Source organism: Tasmannia lanceolata, unplaced genomic scaffold, assembly GCF_043159265.1.
Source record: "Tasmannia lanceolata isolate RefF3 unplaced genomic scaffold, GAP_Taslan_0.1 ptg000019l, whole genome shotgun sequence".
Classification (NCBI taxonomy): domain Eukaryota; kingdom Viridiplantae; phylum Streptophyta; class Magnoliopsida; order Canellales; family Winteraceae; genus Tasmannia; species Tasmannia lanceolata.
Genome location: NW_027518696.1, coordinates 5614446 through 5632697, shown reverse-complemented (window position 1 = coordinate 5632697; position 18252 = coordinate 5614446). Strand labels below are relative to the sequence as shown.

General features: G+C 38.0%; 2 protein-coding genes across 2 annotated transcripts; one reads left to right on the top strand and one right to left on the bottom strand.

Moving 5' to 3' along the window:
* Positions 1-2374: 2374 nt before the first annotated feature.
* LOC143852823 (dormancy-associated protein homolog 3-like) lies at positions 2375-4174 on the top strand. The gene is made up of 3 exons (XM_077362435.1): positions 2375-2539; positions 2648-2815; positions 3643-4174. Exons 1-3 carry the CDS (start codon positions 2425-2427, stop codon positions 3750-3752), a joined length of 393 nt encoding a protein of 130 aa, XP_077218550.1. The 5' UTR covers positions 2375-2424; the 3' UTR covers positions 3753-4174.
* Positions 4175-8241: 4067 nt separating this feature from the next.
* On the bottom strand, positions 8242-15658 carry LOC143852796 (proteasome subunit beta type-3-A). The gene is made up of 7 exons (XM_077362399.1): positions 15501-15658; positions 15206-15387; positions 15028-15135; positions 13839-13928; positions 10143-10227; positions 8741-8835; positions 8242-8504 (listed from the first exon to the last, which is right to left on the bottom strand). The coding sequence occupies exons 1-7, from the start codon at positions 15504-15506 to the stop codon at positions 8456-8458; spliced, it is 615 nt and encodes a 204-aa protein (XP_077218514.1). The 5' UTR covers positions 15507-15658; the 3' UTR covers positions 8242-8455.
* Between the last annotated feature and the right edge of the window lie 2594 nt (positions 15659-18252).

The window sequence follows — 18252 nt, the reverse complement described above, 5'->3', positions numbered from 1 at the left end:
GGGCCCCTTATGTTTTTAAGCGCCACCTCATATAAGCTATATGAGGTGACACCTTAGGAACTCTATTCTCTATATATATATATATATATATTCTCGAAAATTTGGACCAAAATTCTCGAAATTCTGAAATTTCGAGAATTTTGGTCTCCACCGAAGTCTGAAATTTCGGCCGAAATTTAAAACCATGGTCTTAAGGTATTCATTGCACCGCAATAGATCCTGTTTAGTAATAATAGAATCTGGCCACAATTGATGTTTTTTCTTATGTTTGTCAAAATAAAATAATAGAGTAACATAAGTGGTCTGTAGTAGGTAGGAAAAGAACATGCAGATCTATTTTCATGTAATAATTTATCGTCACAAATAAGAGGAATTAGGTGCTCTAATTGATCTCCTGTCTCATTCATTTCCTGAAAGAAAAATAATGGCAGGCAAAACTCTTCCTGCAGGCTCACATGCCCAGCCATGCCGGATGGTTGAGCGATCAAAACCATCCCACTGTGCAAATCTCTTCTCCATCAGACAATCCTAAGCCTTCGAATTGTGGCATATGGAAGGCAAAGGGTGGTATAGAAGATCACCAGAAATCAGAGGATTAGGATTATCTAACGTAGGAATATTGGAAGATTAACGCTTTAATTTGATCCCCAATTCGATGGGCCCCACGTATACTTTGGTGGCCAATTTGTGATTCTTCTATTTTAAGATTAAAGCTCTCTCTTACCATTTCTATTTTATTTTTAATGAAAGACTGATTTTGTTAGACTCAGTAGTAAAAGGTCGTCTGTGGTCGAAGTCTAGCAGCCATTCCATCGTTTAGAAATGGAAAATTTTAAACCGTCGAGTGATTTCTGTACGCCAAAATGGTCGTAATAATAGAAAAGCCCGTAAGTAGGAGTATCTCTTACGCTGAAATCAGTGTGTTTTGCTTCTTATAAAAGGCCATGTCTGGCAACCAATGATTTTATTTTTTTTTTCATGATAGGTGTGAGAGGTGTAGGACGGGTGAGAAAAGGAGACTTGAGAGGGTGAGAACTGAGAAGTGACTTGAAAAACGAGGAAAAAATCAATCCCATTTTTGGTGAACTTTTTTCTTGCCCTCTTCTCACTTCTCTTCACTCAGTCCCTCTCCCACCCTCCTTCACCATTGGGTAAAGCTAATATACAAGGAAAAGAAATTCACGGTAGCCAAACATGCCCAAAAGAATGAATAAGCTGATCACCCTCTTTACTTCATCTCACCTGCTAACATTCAAAGCTAATCCCACCTTGCCTTTTTAGATTATTGCGTAATTTCCCTAAAAATCATTTACTTGTATACTTCTTTTCCAAATATAAACTCTAATAATCTCAGGGACCTTTAAGTGATCAGGTCCATTGATTTCTTGGGAAAACTCCAGATTACCGGATCAGCACCGCCCCCATCTTGATCGGATGATCTAAAGGGATTGATTAAAACACCTGATTTTATAGTTTTATCTCAAAAAATTCCAGCTGTTGATTCCCCTGTATTGCTCAATGCTGACCCATCAAATCTGGTATAACATCTCCATTATCCTCACCAGCCTCTAAAAAAAGAAAGAAAAATAAATCAATTTAAAAAATTGGGAGCTTTAAGATAATTTACTAAGCCCAATATCTAATCTGATCTGATCATTCAAAAAAAAAAAAAAAAAAAAATCTAATCTGATCTGTTCGTATTTTACATTCCACGACAAAGGCGAAGTGTGCTGGCTAACCACCTTAAATTAATATATCCCATGCAGCCTTTGTTTTTGTAAAGAGATTAAAAGGGGTAAAACAGAATTATCAATTAATCGTAAAATAATAAAATCCATTCAAATCCCTTCTCGGTAGGATCCTTTTCCGTCTTACTTCCTAAGATTAGGTCACGATCCAATTCGAATCGGACCGTCCATCAGAGCGTTTTAGTAAGTCACTGATCCAACGTTTAAGATCATGTGATCACACACCCTTTTTTTTTTAGCCCATCCTCCCTGGTAGGACCCATTGGCAGACAGCTCGGGATGGAAAAAGACTAAAGCCGTCCTAATTTTGTCATCATCTTTGGATTTGGTCGCACTGGTAATAGCGTGAATTACCCATATGAGAGGGGTATTTCCGTAACAGGACGGGATAATAATAGAGTGCATTTCCGGAATCTTCCCTTAGAAAACGGCCTCTTCACGTGACGCGATCCTTTCCCTACGGAAAACTGCCACGTGCCATCTGTAACCTTATCCGTTGACGTGTTCACCTAACTATCCACCACGTCACTATCTACATAAAAATACCAACGGTCCAGATCCCTCCAACCTTCCAAGACTTGCTCGACTTTTAACGCAGTGTTTCTTTTAAAGCTCGATTCCCAAAACGTACTTTCTCCCGATTTTTCTACGCTTTTACCGTAGTTCTCCAAAATCCATGGGCCTTCTAGATAAGCTTTGGGACGACACGGTGGCCGGACCTCGGCCGGAAAACGGCCTGAGTAAGCTCCGAAAGTACTCATCGTTCTCTCCCCGATCTAATTCCGGCAAAGGTTAGATATTCCGGCGTTTGCTAACATACGCCGATACCGCATATGGCGTACCATGTCTTTGCCCTTTTTTTTGTTCTCTGATCTATATTTGCTGTGTGCTTTTGGCAGAAACGGATGGCGGGAACGGGAGATCGAACGGTGAGGATTTCTCTGATGAGGGGATGAAAGTGACACGTAGTATAATGATAGTGAAACCCGCCGGATATATGTCGCCGGGGAACGGATCTCCGATTTCTTCTCCGGCCGGATCTACTCCTCCGGTATCTCCGTTCTTCGGTAAGCCTACGGTTTTGACGGATAATAACTGAGAAATGCTATTTTTTTTTGGGAAATGTTATCAGCACTACGGAATTTTGATGATCGCACTTCTCAGTTTACGGTATGGCCCCCACTATAGGATGATCCAAACCGTCCATTCCCCAAAAATCATTTCCATAGGTTGATCCTAATCATTTTCATAGGAGGGTTAGGATCAACCTATGGAATTGATTTTTGGGGCACAACCTATCTAGGCTGTGGCCCATCTAATAGACGGTTTGGATCATCCTATGGTGCGGGCCATACCGTACATTTTTAATAAAGTGAGGAGTGTGATCATCAAAATACTGGAGTGCTGATAACAATTCCTTTTTCAAGAAAGATCTCTAAGGATATTTTGGTATTTTGTCACCTCCACCATGCATGGAAGAAGATCCAGCGGGGCCGAGAACTTTGATTGACAGATCTGAACCGTTGATCTGAAAATCTGACGTATCAGGCACAGATCTGGATCGTTGGTTCAGATCTATTTTCATTTGTTTTTGTTTTTTAAACCGGTAAATTCCACCCCTCATATTATAAACTCTTCGTTGGCTGTTAAAATTCCAAATCAGTTATAGGAACCAATGAAAGAGGTCAAACTAGGGTGGAAGTAACCAAAACAAGGGGGTGTGGAAATTCACCCTTGAATAATTGATTTCAATTGTATTCATGTTTATCCCGAAACTTTATTTGTTCATTTTAGCGGCAACATGTTAATTTTTCCGGGAAAGAAAGAGGGCTGTAAATATCATTTTTCTTGCATGGAAATTGTTTTCACTGAGATTGTAATGGTGGAATTTCAGGGGGGAGGAGAGATCCGCATCGTTTCCGTAGAAAATCTGCTTCGGATGCTTATGAAAGAGGTGGTGGGGAGGGATCAAGGAGCCCTTCTTCTCCATATGATGATGTGTGAGATGTGAGTTTTGGGTGGTGGAAATATGTAGGAAACACTTAGTTATGTTGGGGGCTTGTTTGGCTGTTCAATCTAATTGGATTTGGGTGCAAATCCAAATAGATTGACACCCAAACTAAGCCCAAGAGGTGTTTGTGTGTGAACAATGTCTATATGTATGTATGTGTGTTGTGTACGTACATAAGCAATGTAAGCGAAGTTGGCGTTTTTTTTTTTAGGGTTTCCTTACTTTTTTGTTTTCTGTTTTGGTGTCATGGAGGATGGTGGGATAGTGGTTATCATGGTGGGCTGATAAGTGTTGTAAAATGTTTGTGTTTTCTTTGAGGAAAAAGTATTGTCTCATGCATGGGAAGTTGGTGGATGTTGTATAAGATAAGATCACTTCTAAAGTGGGGGAATAATATCCATGTTTGTTTTGATAATGGCACTTCATGCTATCGATCACTTTTCTAGTTGGCTTTTCAGAGAATTTGGAGATTGTAACGACATTTAGGGGCCATTTGGTACACAGATTTTAGAATCCAGGTTTTCGTTTGAAAACAGTGTAAAAGAGGGTTGATGATGCTGCATGCTGCCATACAGGTCTCTCTTCTCTCAGTCTCTCATCTACAATTTTGAGGAAATCCAAGATTCTAAAATCCGCATATCCAACTGTTTCATTAAAAGCTGGGTCTTCAGTAATCTCATCGTGTGGTGGAAATTTAAGCTTGACTACTTGGACTTTCTTGGAACTTTTTTTTTGGTAGGTGACTTTCTTGGAACTTGATGCATGCACGAAACTTTGCTATATTAGAAATTTACTCTTTTAACAGTTTTCAGGGGACTTAGTTTTTGGTTTTGGAATTGTAAAAGGTGTTTACTTTACATCTGACATCTGTTAATGTGTTAGTCACAGCTTATGTAATGTTAATCTCGGGTTTGATATGTAGCTTACATTTTGGGCATAATATCTTCTTTTGTAAGCTATTTTAGTAAAATTTGAAGTCTCTTGACTACTGTAACAACTTAAGCTTCATTATTAAGGTGTTTGGCATCAAGAGAATAATTTTCTTCTCTTAAAATTTTATCTTCTCCCTCCATCTTGTTAGTTTTATTTCATCAACGCAGTATAACGAGGGCTCATACTTTCTCAATTAATCTGAACCATGTATTTGATAGTCTTTGAACAGTCCATGAGATAGGTCTTGCTTTGGATATATTTGTAAATTTCCCTTGTGCTAAAAAATCATGGCAATAGTGCTACACTAACATCCAATGACGTATATTTTTGTTGTTGTCATTTCTTGTTCAACAACAACAACAACAACAACAAAAACTCACATTATTTGATGTTATAATTTGATGAGTCACTTGATCTCCGATTCCTTATCGTGGGACCCACCATAGTGGGCCCAGAATTGGCATGAAAAAATATTAATGGATTTCCTTGCTCCGACCTGCCTGTAAATGTTGAAGTTACTGCGTTTTTCAATTTTAAACCAAGTAAATTGGAGGGTTAGGATTGTCTTGTCGAGAAGAATATTGGGGCACAACATATCTACAGTGGGGACCGATAAATGAATGGATTAAATCATGCAAATACCTTTTCAAGTGTAAAATGATTTGAGGGGAGAAAGAAAGAGATGAACACGAGGCCTTGTCAACTGTGGGTTAGCAAAATGTTGATTTTAGAAGAAGAAAAAATCCATGAAAAGTGAGTTAGCCAAATGCCCGGAAACTCATTTTCGTGAAATCTTTGGTTAAAAATTAGATGGTCTGTATTGATCATCAAATTACAATGGGACACAGTGCAAAGTAAATAACAAGCTCAACAATCTATACACCCTTCTGATTTCTATACAGAAATGCTCTTAAGTTTCCGATCATTTGAATCTATTTCAGAATCAGATACACGACTGCAGTGCATCTCTACCGTACATGGGGCACTTGTATGTAAGATGAAGTGATAATTGATCAAGTTGTCAATGTGGGCCCCACTGCCTTGTTTTCTTCAATTGTTTTTTTTTTTTTGAGCCATTCATTCAATATGGTCAGGATAGTGACTCTTTGGCATGAAATAAGTATGTTCTCTCTTTAATGGGTAGGTTGAAGTGGGACCCAAAATTTCATTGAAAATTTCTCCAAACCCTTCTTCTCCTTTGGAGGAGATGAGGGGACAAATGCTTCGCCCTCACTGTAGAAGGAGGAGACATCAATAATTAAAGCAATGAGGGGATCTAGGTATTTTTTTACTTGCAGATTTGGTTCCATTAGAGATGAGGTTGTTTGCTAAAGAAGGGACATGAAACTAAAGCCCCCCCAAAAGGAAGGGAAGATAAATGGGTCTTTTTTAATTAGGCAAATTGAATAATTTGAGACAAGATGGTGGGTCCATTGATAATGCTTTGAGGAGATGTAGATATCATTTTCAACAATACATTTGATAATTGAAGGACTCCTTAGTAGCTAGTGAGGTCAATTTTGAAGTATTATTAATACTATTAATCAGTTCTTATTTAAGGCTCTGTTTCTTTCAACGTGAACAGGGCGTAAAATAATAAATTTTACGGGCATTTTTTTAAACTTAAAAATAAGTGTGAATTTTGTTTTACATTCATTTTACATTGAAAGAATCAGAGCCTAAAGGAAATCAAGGTCACTATCTTATCTATTGTCTCTTCTGTAGAATAATCAAAGATTTTTTATAATCTATTGTGATTATAGCTTATATTGTGACTACAGCTTAGAAAAAAATTACTTTTGATTTTTAGTTGTTTCTTTTGCTAGTAGCGACCTGATCTGGTTTTGGGTCGTTACAATTGTATGTGCTTTCTCTTTGCATCACAGACATTATGTGATATAAACATTTTGGTTCTACCACACCCCATTTTTGCTGAACCTTCAATCATGTTTCACGAATCTAGAACTTGGTCGGTTCTCATTTGGAGCAACTAATCCGATCAGGTAAGAAAGCATGAGTGGGGCTCGATAAACGTGTTTAGGAAGAGCCCTTCTTATTTTACTCCTGATAGTGTTATCATTGTTTCTTTATTTCTTCCACCTCTTACTCACTCTGCTTTAATAGCACACCCTCTTTGACTGAGTGCTTATTAAATCTTATATCATTAATGTAATTCGAAGCACATTGACACCAAATGCATGTGCCCTTGTATAATGTGACTCGCAAAATGATGGCATGATATGTTTTCATATTATGTATTATTCTATCTATTTGCTTCACTATCATTCTAAATTTCTTGTGTGAGATAGTAGAATATTTTAGTTAAAATTACATTACACTAAAGCCCTGCTTGTTTTGGATTTTGAGAACCGATTATGGGTCCAAAACTGACTATTGGACTCAAAATTAACATAAATTTGAGTCCAATAATCACTTTTCAACTCACAATCGGTTCTCAAAATCTAAAACAAGCAGGCCTACGTGAAGTTATTAAACGTTAATGTCCTGAGTCATTTTTTATATGATTAATTAATGATCGTTGATATGCTAGTGTATTATTTGCACAAGGACAACACTTTCAAAATAGAGAATAAAGACCAAAGAGAAAATGACAACACAGCATTTTTAGCCGATCTGAGCCCCTCTGTTTTTCCGTGCATGTATAGCAGCCCTCTCTGCACAATATGACCAACCGTGTTGAGCTTAATGAGGCTATTCACATGGTTGTGAACTTCTGATAAGCCTCTCCGGATCCAAAAGAGATCAGAATGAATGTAGACTTATTCCTACGTTAGGGATGTGTGATACTAGTCAATGAGGACTTGTCTTACATTATGCAATCAAGTAATAAAACACCATCATTTATCCCTACATAGCATGCAATGGTTGAGAAAGCTGTTTGGGAGGCATGGGTGAAATGAGTGATGAGGCAAAATAGCAAGACCAGTGACATGATTGTAACTCAGATTGTCCTATCCAATACAATCTCGAAAGCCACTCCCCTGTTGTATATGGCATTAACAAGTTGCTGGGGTAATCAAACGGGGAGGCCATTTTTCAGCTTCAAGGAATGCTGTCTCACCATCACCAAAAGCAAGATTATCTATGCTAGAAATAATAAGTCTGCTTGAAGATATATATTCTTATTATCAATCGAATGCGCTGTTGAAATAACTAACAAAATAGTTATAACCATAAAACTACAGTTTCCCAACGAGGATGAAAAGCTTGTATTGACCCTAAAAAATTTTCGAATCCGATCCCACCCTTCATCCATAGCCACTACCCTAAACTCAAGCCAAATCCACTTAAAGAAGTCTATATCATATTGGCCACCACAGTAGCCCACCACTTGAACCCTCTATACCTCTTATGTTTCCCTGTTTTATTCCCTTGGCCAACCCACTAGACCCACCACTTAACCATAGGGTGTGATGGTGGAGAAGGATGTCAACCCCACTAAGAGGTGGTCAACTGTGTGTGTGTGTGTGTGTGTGAGAGAGAGAGAGAGAGAGAGAGAGAGAGAGAGAGAGAGAGAGAGAGAGAGCATTAACATGATAAACATCGACATTAATGACATTTAAAGTGTGGTTTTGTACTTTCTCTACCAATTGCAAATAGGGAGAAGAAAAATCTTTATCCCAAAACTCCAGTCTGATATCACATGGGCAGGGCACACTGATTCACGAGGGGAAGGGGGATAAAAAGCTTTTAGGCTAAAAGCATGACAAAGCAAGGAATTAGAAAGATCAGTAAGTTGTACCTAGTCCATCCGACCCTTCAACGTCATCTCCTTCACTTCGCTCGGTGTACTGCATCAAAAAGCCAACAGGAATTGTTTACCCATGAATGTCACAAAGCCAAATCAACAAATAATAGTCCTTTTAAAAACATAAACTAATGGGTATGTTGCACTTTTATGCCTGATTCGGGGCGCTATTTCTGGAATCCTATCGATATTTAACCTAATTAATGGAATATAGTTGACTCACTAGTGCATCAAGAAATGTAAGTTTAAATTGGGAAAAAGAAAAAAATATGGACTTACACAATAAAGACATGTCCACCCCAACCACTCAAGCAATCACGGTCTATCGATGATAGTAGTGCTTGAGAGACGGTCTCAAATAATTCCTCTGGTTCCTGAATAACAAACATTTTGGATGAGACGTTTCTTTGGTACAGCTAATGAATAAAGGCAGAGAAAAATGGTGGTTTCCACTAAACTTGCAAGGATTCAGATGATTCAATCATTTTCAGTTATTCAGCATATCACGTGTGAATTATTTTTCATAAAAAAACAACGAAAACATTTCATTTTCCTCACTTTGGTGTTTCAAACAGGGGAAATAGGGTGCTTTTTCCATTTTCAAATATCCCGACCCATGGACAAATTGTGGAATAATCAGTTTGCACAACTTTTGAGATACACTAGCAGGCCGGACAAATTGTGCCATTCTTGTTTTTATGCATGCTCTTCTATTTTCTGGCCCTCCTAAACCTTTATCTTCATTCACATGTGATTGATATATGCACGTGTCCTATATGTATCATATGTACATGTTGATTTGGGTTGCTTTCTGCTCTTGTTACTAATTTTTTTAAGCTTCTTTCAGGAATTTATGCATGAAATCAGGATTTTCTTATGATGTGTACCAATGATGTATGCATGTGGCATTTTGGATTTTTCTATTCGTTCTTTTCCATTTAGCATTCTAATATCATGCTACTCTTTGGATTATTTTCTGGGTTATATTCAGTTTTTCCCCCTTATTTTTAGATTATAAGTAACCGTGTAAGCCACATGTATGTAAGGTTTTCTTACCAGATGTCTGACTATATAGAGTATGGTAGTCAAGGGCTATCTTAGGTCAATTTCTCTTTCTTTTTTTCCAATGTTTTGCATTTTAACTCGTTTTGTGTTTATTCCTAGTATGTATTTCTATGACCCAACAAAAGTTTTTTTCCATTTATTTTTCCTCGCTATCTTGTAAGTATTCATTTAAGATTTTCTAGGAGTAGTCCATGTATTGTGTGCATAGTTTTTTTTTTTTTTTGAATGCCTATATTACGTATTATGTGCATCGGTTAGGCTGCGTTGAGGCTATTTTGTTCATTTTGACAGTTTTTACTTTCATTTTCTTGTTGTCTGGTATGGTTTCAGGGTTTTCTCATAATTACATTCTTGTTTATGATTATGTGATCTTTAGAATGTGATCTGTAGTATTTTTTTTAATTTTCATGTTTACTTATTTACAACTTGTTGCAACTTTTTCTTTTTGAGAGCTGCTAAGAAGACATGCATGTCAGGGAGCTGTTCCCTATTTTGCCACTTACCCACTACCATTTCTTAATGGAAGAAATGCCCATCTAACTTTGATATAATGACAAATATACCCCTATTTTTAATCCTCAGATGTAAAAGAAGCCAAGATGAATATGTAACTTACCATGTCAGGCTTGTACATCGACTCACAAGCACCATAAAGAGACTCTGAGGCAGTACCAGCCACAACAAAGTCTTTAGCCAGCTCTCTGCATATCAAAATAAGCACCAGATAAGTAGGTAAACAGAAAAACTCATGTGGTTCAACATAAAGTTTTCGAAATCATGTTTTGTTGCAAAAAACAACTACAGCAATTAAAGCAGAATGAATCAAACATAATAAATTGGTTGTGCATATGAATAAATGGGCAACAAGAATATCTACACAAGGCTAGCAGGCAAACACGAAGGGATCTAGCAAGACAAAAAATAGCAGGACAACAGCTGTTACAAGGCCAACAGATTGAGAAAAAAAATCCGAGAAACTAACACAGATTAGCACTAATAAGGGCTGTCACTCAGTTGTGTAGACAAGCCACACATTATAACAATAGTAAACAGTCTATGACTAAACCAGAATAGCAAGATGTGACAGAACATAAGTTCTACAACCATGAAATGTTTCTATATCTTCATTCCCTTCCATCCCTGCTTGAAGTTAAAGCATTAGATTTCAAGGTTTAGCCAGGGCCTGGCACAGGACCCACTGCGCCACCATATTTGATTTATAAATGCTATCGCACATGGTTTTGAGGGTTGGGTGATTGGGTCTGGCAGTCAAGAAGAACCATTATACCTCTGCACTCGAGGGCCAATCTCAGTCCAGCCTAAGGAGCATGCCTCCTTTAGTACTTTTTTCTGAATAATGTGAATTCCACCTTTAGAATCCAATAATATGCTCTGATACAGTCAGTGCAGCCGATTAATTACCAATGCGAAAATTTATCCACAGGCAATTTGAGGAATTTTCATGCATGCTGACAAATACCTATAAGCATTTTGGCAAGCCAAAATCCCAAGACATCGAAACATACATATCTAGGCCAATATTTTGAGCCATTCAACTCAAAGCCAATTTGCTTAAGAGTGATGCCACAAGGTTGAGGTCAAAACTCAAAATTATCCATGGTACAAAATTTTGGCGAAATATGTTGGTTTCAACTAGTGGCAGCCAAAACTATAACGCATTGGATTCGAAAAATTACAAAATTTCGATTGATGTAGTTCTGTTTCAGTCATGTCAACCAGAACGTAACATTATGCTGATAGTGTATAAATTACACGATTTCAGATGAAACGTTGAAATTCCGATCGAAAGTTAGATTGTCTCTCCCAAACCTCTATTTTCACTCCTACACCTCGGGTAAAATTTCAAAAAATAATTATGAAACAAGAATCGTTGGTCATTAATGTTTTATATGTAAGTTATCCTTTTAGAAACTATTGAGTTTATTTATTTTGTTATTAAATTATTTGAAATTTATGAAAAAACTATATTTTTGAAAAGGCCCCACATTTTCTGGTCGATTGACCAGATAATGGGGGCCACATTTTTTAGGTGATCCAAACCATTCATTTGATGGTCCTTGACATAGATAGGGTGTGCCCAAAAAATCATCTCCATAGGATCATCCAAACCCTTCGATTGTGAAGGTTTAAAATGGACAGATTTTAAACCCGTCCATATTAAACCTCCACAAATCGAAGGTGCCTTATTGTATTAGATTTTAGACACTTCGCCTAAGTCTTTGTGTGTTAGGGGATCCCCATACCTGGTCCCTTATTCTATCAGATACCCAAACCTGTATCGGGATAAGATATCTGGGTGGTGCTTTTTCAACCTTATTCTTCAAATCTTTGAGCCACCTTATTATTTATACACAGAGCACAAAAGGGTCAATAGGATCCACTATATCAGCTTCTTGACTCTTTCCATCTTACACCCCCATCCCCACCAAGTCACCAACCTAGAGGAACTATCCCCGTCTTGCACCAATTGGGACAGCCTTCTTCTTGACTCTTTCCATCATCTTACATGCTAGTGGCTTGCACAACCCACTATAGCGCATATCACCAAGTGTCGACACTAAACCATTATGGATGGTTGTTCAACCCACCCTTTTACATTTTATGTTGTACTTTGTCATTACATTGCAGTATATTATATTGTACTTTCTTTATAAAATTAACAAATGGAGGAGTTTCCTACATTTATGCACTTGTATACATTTTTAGTTTAGAATGAACCTCACAGTTTCAGACATGCACAATAGAGCATATCACCAAGTGTTCGATGCTAAACCATTGTGGATGGTTGCATTGTTTAAGTGTGTATTTAAACCATTTTCTGCTAATTTAAAGATTTCTAGAAGATTCATCTTAAATTTTCAACATTTGCATATGTTTACATATGCTTCCGTGACTTTTTGCAGGATTTCCACCAAAATTTCCAATTGAAATCAACATGATTACATTTTGTGGTGATCGAAACGCATACCTCAACCAAAATCTAAAACCTTTATTGTCATACAGGGCCCCTTTGCCTACAACCATAATTGAACTAAAAGGATTTAATCCTCTTGGACTTTAATCCAGAGATGCATCAACCGCTTTGCATCTTGTAATTGAATCATGTTTGAAAGGTACCATTCAAAACAAACAAACAAAAAAAAAGAATCCTGTTGGAAAGGAGAAAACTCATTTTGGAAACACAAAGTCAAGCACTTCAAAACCCACATAACCTAATCTCTGAACATTTCAATGCAGATGTTGACCAAGCTTTGGCACAATGCATTCTACATGTTAAAGCAAAAGGCACATCAACAGACCACATCCTACCAAAATAAAATCTTCCACCATTCTTGCTCTTGAATCTATCATTTGTTTAATATTGTCAAAATTCCACTGCAAAACTCGCCATTGTCCAAACACCAAGGTGTGAAGTTAGCTATTTAGCTTATCTTTTTCTTATTTAACCTCAAAAAATTCAAACCAAAGTTTGGGGTATGCATCTATATGTTTTCACCACCATTTACCTAACAAACCAAAGTCAAAGCTCAAATGATTTCTAATCTCAAACAAACCTTCATCTTTAGGATTATGCATATCTTTCCCATCAACCAAATGCACTTTTCATCTCACTCGTAAGAGAACTTCTAAATACCATGCAGCTTCTCTAGGTATCATATATCAATACACTAACATGTTGGACAAAATCACCCTAACCGTAGTAAATTAGTAACCCATCGGGATTCAAAACTATCCTCAGCTCCATGCTAGTAATAGGGTCAAAACATTCATAGGATCCCAACCCTATTCGGATAAGCCATAATATTTAAGGGAAATACAGACGAATATCGAGGGAAATGAGCCCAACCATTTTAAAGAATCAAGCTAATTTAGATGAAAATGTCATAACTTCACACACACACACACATATATAGACACACACGAATAGATATAAAGGACTATTCTTATCGCAAATTTTTTTAAAAAATAGACAAGGGGCATTCTTCCATAAAAATGTATGCATGTATTTTGCCCACCATATATGGTACCTTCATAAAAGGTTACACGGAGATGAATTTTTTAACACAAACTGACAACAACAAAACTTACAGTTGCATGAATTGCACAGGTGTGGGAAAATTTAAAATGGACCCACAAGTTCAATAAGATATATACAATACTTAAAGGACAAACTTTTTTTTATCAAATTTTCACATGGACCGATTAGTAAGCTGATAACAATCCATAGCACGTAGCCGAAGATAATTAAATAAATGTCCATACAAACATTAAGAGAAAGAGAATGACATACTTTGCACCAATAGAATCCATGGTACAAATGAATGGCTTGTCATCATTTCCTAATCCAGCAATTACAGGTTGGCAAAAGTACGGGCCAAATCTGCAAAATAAGAACAACACATCACATTCTTTTACTTATGCCACATTTGTTACTGGAAACAAAATTCACCACAAAAGTAGATACCCAATTAGTAGATTAACTACAATTGCAACCAATAAAGTGTCATACCCATTATAAGTGACGCATGAAAACACTTAATGCAGAAGTTCATAGTAATGCATCAAATTATTGGGCATAGAAGAACAAAAATCAAAATATCCTTATAGAGCCGAACACATCATAAAATAAAGAATGAGCTAATTAAGGATAAGTTTGACTTCTAGCAGAGTTTGTTAAAAAGAAGCAAAGTTTGTTAAAAAGTTTGACTTCTACAATAATAACAAACACATACTTAGAAACCATCACATAAGAAACAAAACCATCCATAATAGCTTAAGCACATCGCACCTAGTGACATGCGTTGCCGCGCATGTATATAACGGTGAAGTCAATAAAGAAGTACAATGTAATGAAGTATAAGAAAGTACAATGTTCAGTCCCCCCTCTAAGGACCCCAACTCTATGTCAATACCACATAGAGTTACGAGGCATTAATGGTCTCATGCTGATATGACATCCCATGCATAAGAAGCGGTTACTTTGTTGTGCAGTTCAATGATGTTGACTACCAAATATCATTCTCTACATTAATGAAATGAAATGAAATGCAAATAACATTCTTTCCCTTTTTTTTTGTCGTTTGGACCATTTTGGTTGAATTTCGGGAATTCGGTTGAATCTTAGGAATTTCAGTCAAAATTTTGGGAAAATAATGACATAAAAGGAAATCATGTAGATTTTATTTCAGTGAATTTAGAACCATGCCCAAAAGTTTTTGCCATAGGATGATCCCAACCTTCAAATTTTTTGAGGTTTAAAATGGACTACACGATATAGAAACCTCCACAGTTCTGAGGGTTAGGATCATCCTATTGAGAATATTTTGGGGGGCACAGCATCAGGTCTTCCTCCATTGAAAGCCTGTAACCTAATCATAACATCTTAATATCCCAATCCAACATAAAGCCCTACATTTATCACATCAATGCCTATTAAGCGACATAAAGAAATACAAGCCAGTAAAGCTCAGAATCCGAACCTTTTCTCATAAAGAATAGCCGAAACAAGACTGGCGAATGTTTCAGGCTTCATATCTCTTTCTTCTCGCAGTGTATACAGTTTATGTCGAAAAACAAGACGCTGATACCTAAAGAGACGAAGAAAATAAGAAGAAAAACACGCGAATCAAAGAAAACATAAGGGGAAAAGATTCTTACAATGTTTGGGCGTCCGTGGCTAAGCCGGAAAGGCCTAGGTAGAGTTTGTCGTGGATTTTATAAATCTTCTTGAAATCAGTGGCGATTGTTTGGAGTTGAACGCCGAGACGTCGATCGCTGGCGATTGCGTAACAGTTCTTGCCCACCATTGCAACAAGGGCGCTTCCATTATATTCAAAGATCTGTGGAAGAAAATGACGAAAACCAGAGGAAGAAACAGAGGAATTAGTTTTTTGCCCTAGAGATAGCGGAGAGGAGAAATAGAAGAAAGATAGAGCGAATGATTGAAACTTACCGACATAATTGAGAGAGCAAAATGGTCAGCAGATCGAGCGAGCGGGAGAGGTAAATAGGAAGAAAGAGGGGATTAGCAGTGTTGCTTGAGCGTCACTTCACCTCTTGAGAAAAATTTGGGCAGGTTTTCTGTTTTACAGAGAGATAGCAAGGGCAAATTGGGAAAATATGCCAAAACAAGGGTAGTGTTTGGCTCTTTTGGGGTGCAACTGGGGTCGAGTTCAACCCAAAAAACACAGGGTCGGCTCGGGTTGGGTGTCTTTCGGGTTGGGTTTTCCTAACCCAGGTTGAGTTCGAGCCGGATTCGGGTTGGGGCTTGGCAAGCCAACCCAAGTGAAGCCTGACATTTTTTTATCGTTTTTTTTAAGTTTTTAGTAAGCTTAAAAACTCGGGTTGGGTTGGGTTGGGTTGGGAAGGAACTCAGGTCAGGTCAGGTTTGTATTGAGTAAATGGTTCTTGGGGTTGGATTCAGGTTGGTCTCAACCCAATCCAGCCCGATCCAAGTTGCATCCCTATTTTTTTTAGGGTCATTGTTTGGTCCCAAGTGTGCTGACGTGATAGGCCAGTCGATGTGATTGGAGGCCACAAGTACGGCCCATTAACATTGGTTCTACTTTGATCGGATGATCCTAGCCCTTGATCCATCAAACAGAGTTTAGCTGAAGAAAGGGATGGAAATGATAGAATCAGAATCTCTGGAAGCAACTTCGGTAGCTTTAGAAAAATTGATTTTTCTGCACCATTTGAGCTCCAATATGAAGAACCGGGTGTCTTGGGGTCTCAAATTTATTTTCCAATGGTGCTTGTAATATATTGAAATTAGTACATCTTAAACAGGCGATCCTTTTACCTCATTCTCGTATTTTGGTTAAAGACTTATATTGACTTCCTTTCTTCTTCTTTTTGTAAGCTGTGATTGAACCTCCGACCTCTGGGTTGAAGAGCATAGTCTTATTCAGCTAAGGCTAAACCCATGCATTCCTCCACAAAATCAACCCCTTCGCACTATGTCCCAAAAATAAAGGTAGCAAACACACAGTTGTGGTTAATTACAACTTCTTAATGAGGCATCACACTCATGAAATTCTCACGTTCATGTGCAACTAGCCGGTTGGGCAAGAGAAATCATCCTCAAATCCATCCGCTTTGTTGGGGATAAAAAGGCAAACCCTGTTGTGATGATTACACGTGGTACCACCATTGTCGTAAAACCACTCGGTTGTACCCGTGGATGAGCCCGACTCTGAGTGTCGTCACCGCGGCCTCCTCTTCCGAGTAGCATGGAGCATCTTACGCATCCCATCACCATCATGACCTAGCACAGCCAGGATCCTCTGCTCCAAATCCCATCTATGCCGTAACAAGACTTGCTTTCACCAGCTGCCAACCCATCACTACCGGGTCTCCTATCCCGTCGAATCATCTTCCAGGATCATATGCGCAGGCACTATCACGCTGACATCTCCAGTGATATATGCAGTTCACGTCATCGCCACCTCGCACCCAAGATACCGGAACTCCTGCCTACAAGAGGGGAAGCCCCCACTCAAAATAGAGGGTACTAGAACCAGACCTTTGGCATTCCCACCCATGGGTAAGAAACACCCTCAAGTGTGAATATTCATCCAGGATTATGAGCGATCTTCTCACCTGAGTTTCGTTTAGCTCTCCATTCTCATGGTACCTCGGTCTAACTTGAGTGTCGAAGGGTTCCCCCGGAGTTCCGGGTGGTCCTTAACCTTTTGTTTGTGGACGCAGGTCATAGGTTGAGTCCACCCAGGCCACCTTTAAAAACCCTACAAGAGGCAGGACCCATGCATCTGGACCATTTGCATTCAAATACCGATTTGAGCAGCATCACGCTTATTTTTCCAATGGTGCTTCTAATATGTTGAAATTATTACTTCTTAAACAACCATTCCTTTTGCCTCACTCTCGTATTTTGATTAAAGATTTATATCTACTTCTTTTCTTGGTTGCTAAGCTTGGATTAAACCTCCAACCTCGAGGTTGAAAAGCAAGTCTTAACCAATTGAGATAAGGCTGAACCCCTAAATTCCTTCACAAAAATTGACCCCTTCGCACCATCTCCCAAGGGAACAGTAGCAAAGCGACAATCATAATTATGATTTCTTAAGAAGCATCACGCTCATCAAATTTGCATGTCCATGCTGAGAAAGCTTACTACCCTATTATGCGAAGGTTTCTTAACGAGGCATGACACTCATCAAACTCTCGTGTTCGTGCTAAGAAATCTTATGATTCTACTTCCACCCACCTTGTCAAAGGGAGCATCATACTAAATTCAAATGCAAATCAAGAGAACATTCTTTAGTACAATTCACGATAGTCAAATTAATTAGCATATAAATCTGGAAATGCACATGACAATCCCGCTACTTTATCTTTTGCTTCCATCCTAATCTTAATGCTTTCAAGTCGGCAAATAATGTTATTGAACTACAATTTCATATATAAGATCACTAAGACCTTTATTATAAATTGCCCGTCCTTCATTGTTTCATCTTGACGTAGCGGAAGCATGCGAAAAGAGGCGAAGATCATCGTCTTCAACCCGATAGAAGATGAACACCGTCTTCTTTCATAAAATATCCTTGAATCCAGAAGGAAATAAGATAAAACCTTGAATCCACAAGGAAGAGAAAACTTAAACAAGTTTATTCCATTGTAAAGATCTGATTTTTTACATACACAAAGTCCATATTTATAGAAACTATAATCCTAGTCAACTC

Bases quoted from the DNA above. Each gene is read 5' to 3' on its own strand.
- LOC143852796 (XM_077362399.1), bottom strand. The intron at 15,136-15,205 runs GTAAGAATCTTT...TCGTCTCTTTAG, and splicing joins GCCACGGACGCCCAAACATT to GTATCAGCGTCTTGTTTTTC. The intron at 10,228-13,838 runs GTATGTCATTCT...TTTGATATGCAG, and splicing joins ATGGATTCTATTGGTGCAAA to AGAGCTGGCTAAAGACTTTG.
- LOC143852823 (XM_077362435.1), top strand. From the start codon at position 2,425: ATGGGCCTTCTAGATAAGCTTTGGGACGACACGGTGGCCGGACCTCGG. The intron at 2,540-2,647 runs GTTAGATATTCC...TGCTTTTGGCAG, and splicing joins CCGATCTAATTCCGGCAAAG to AAACGGATGGCGGGAACGGG. The intron at 2,816-3,642 runs GTAAGCCTACGG...GTGGAATTTCAG, and splicing joins TCCGGTATCTCCGTTCTTCG to GGGGGAGGAGAGATCCGCAT.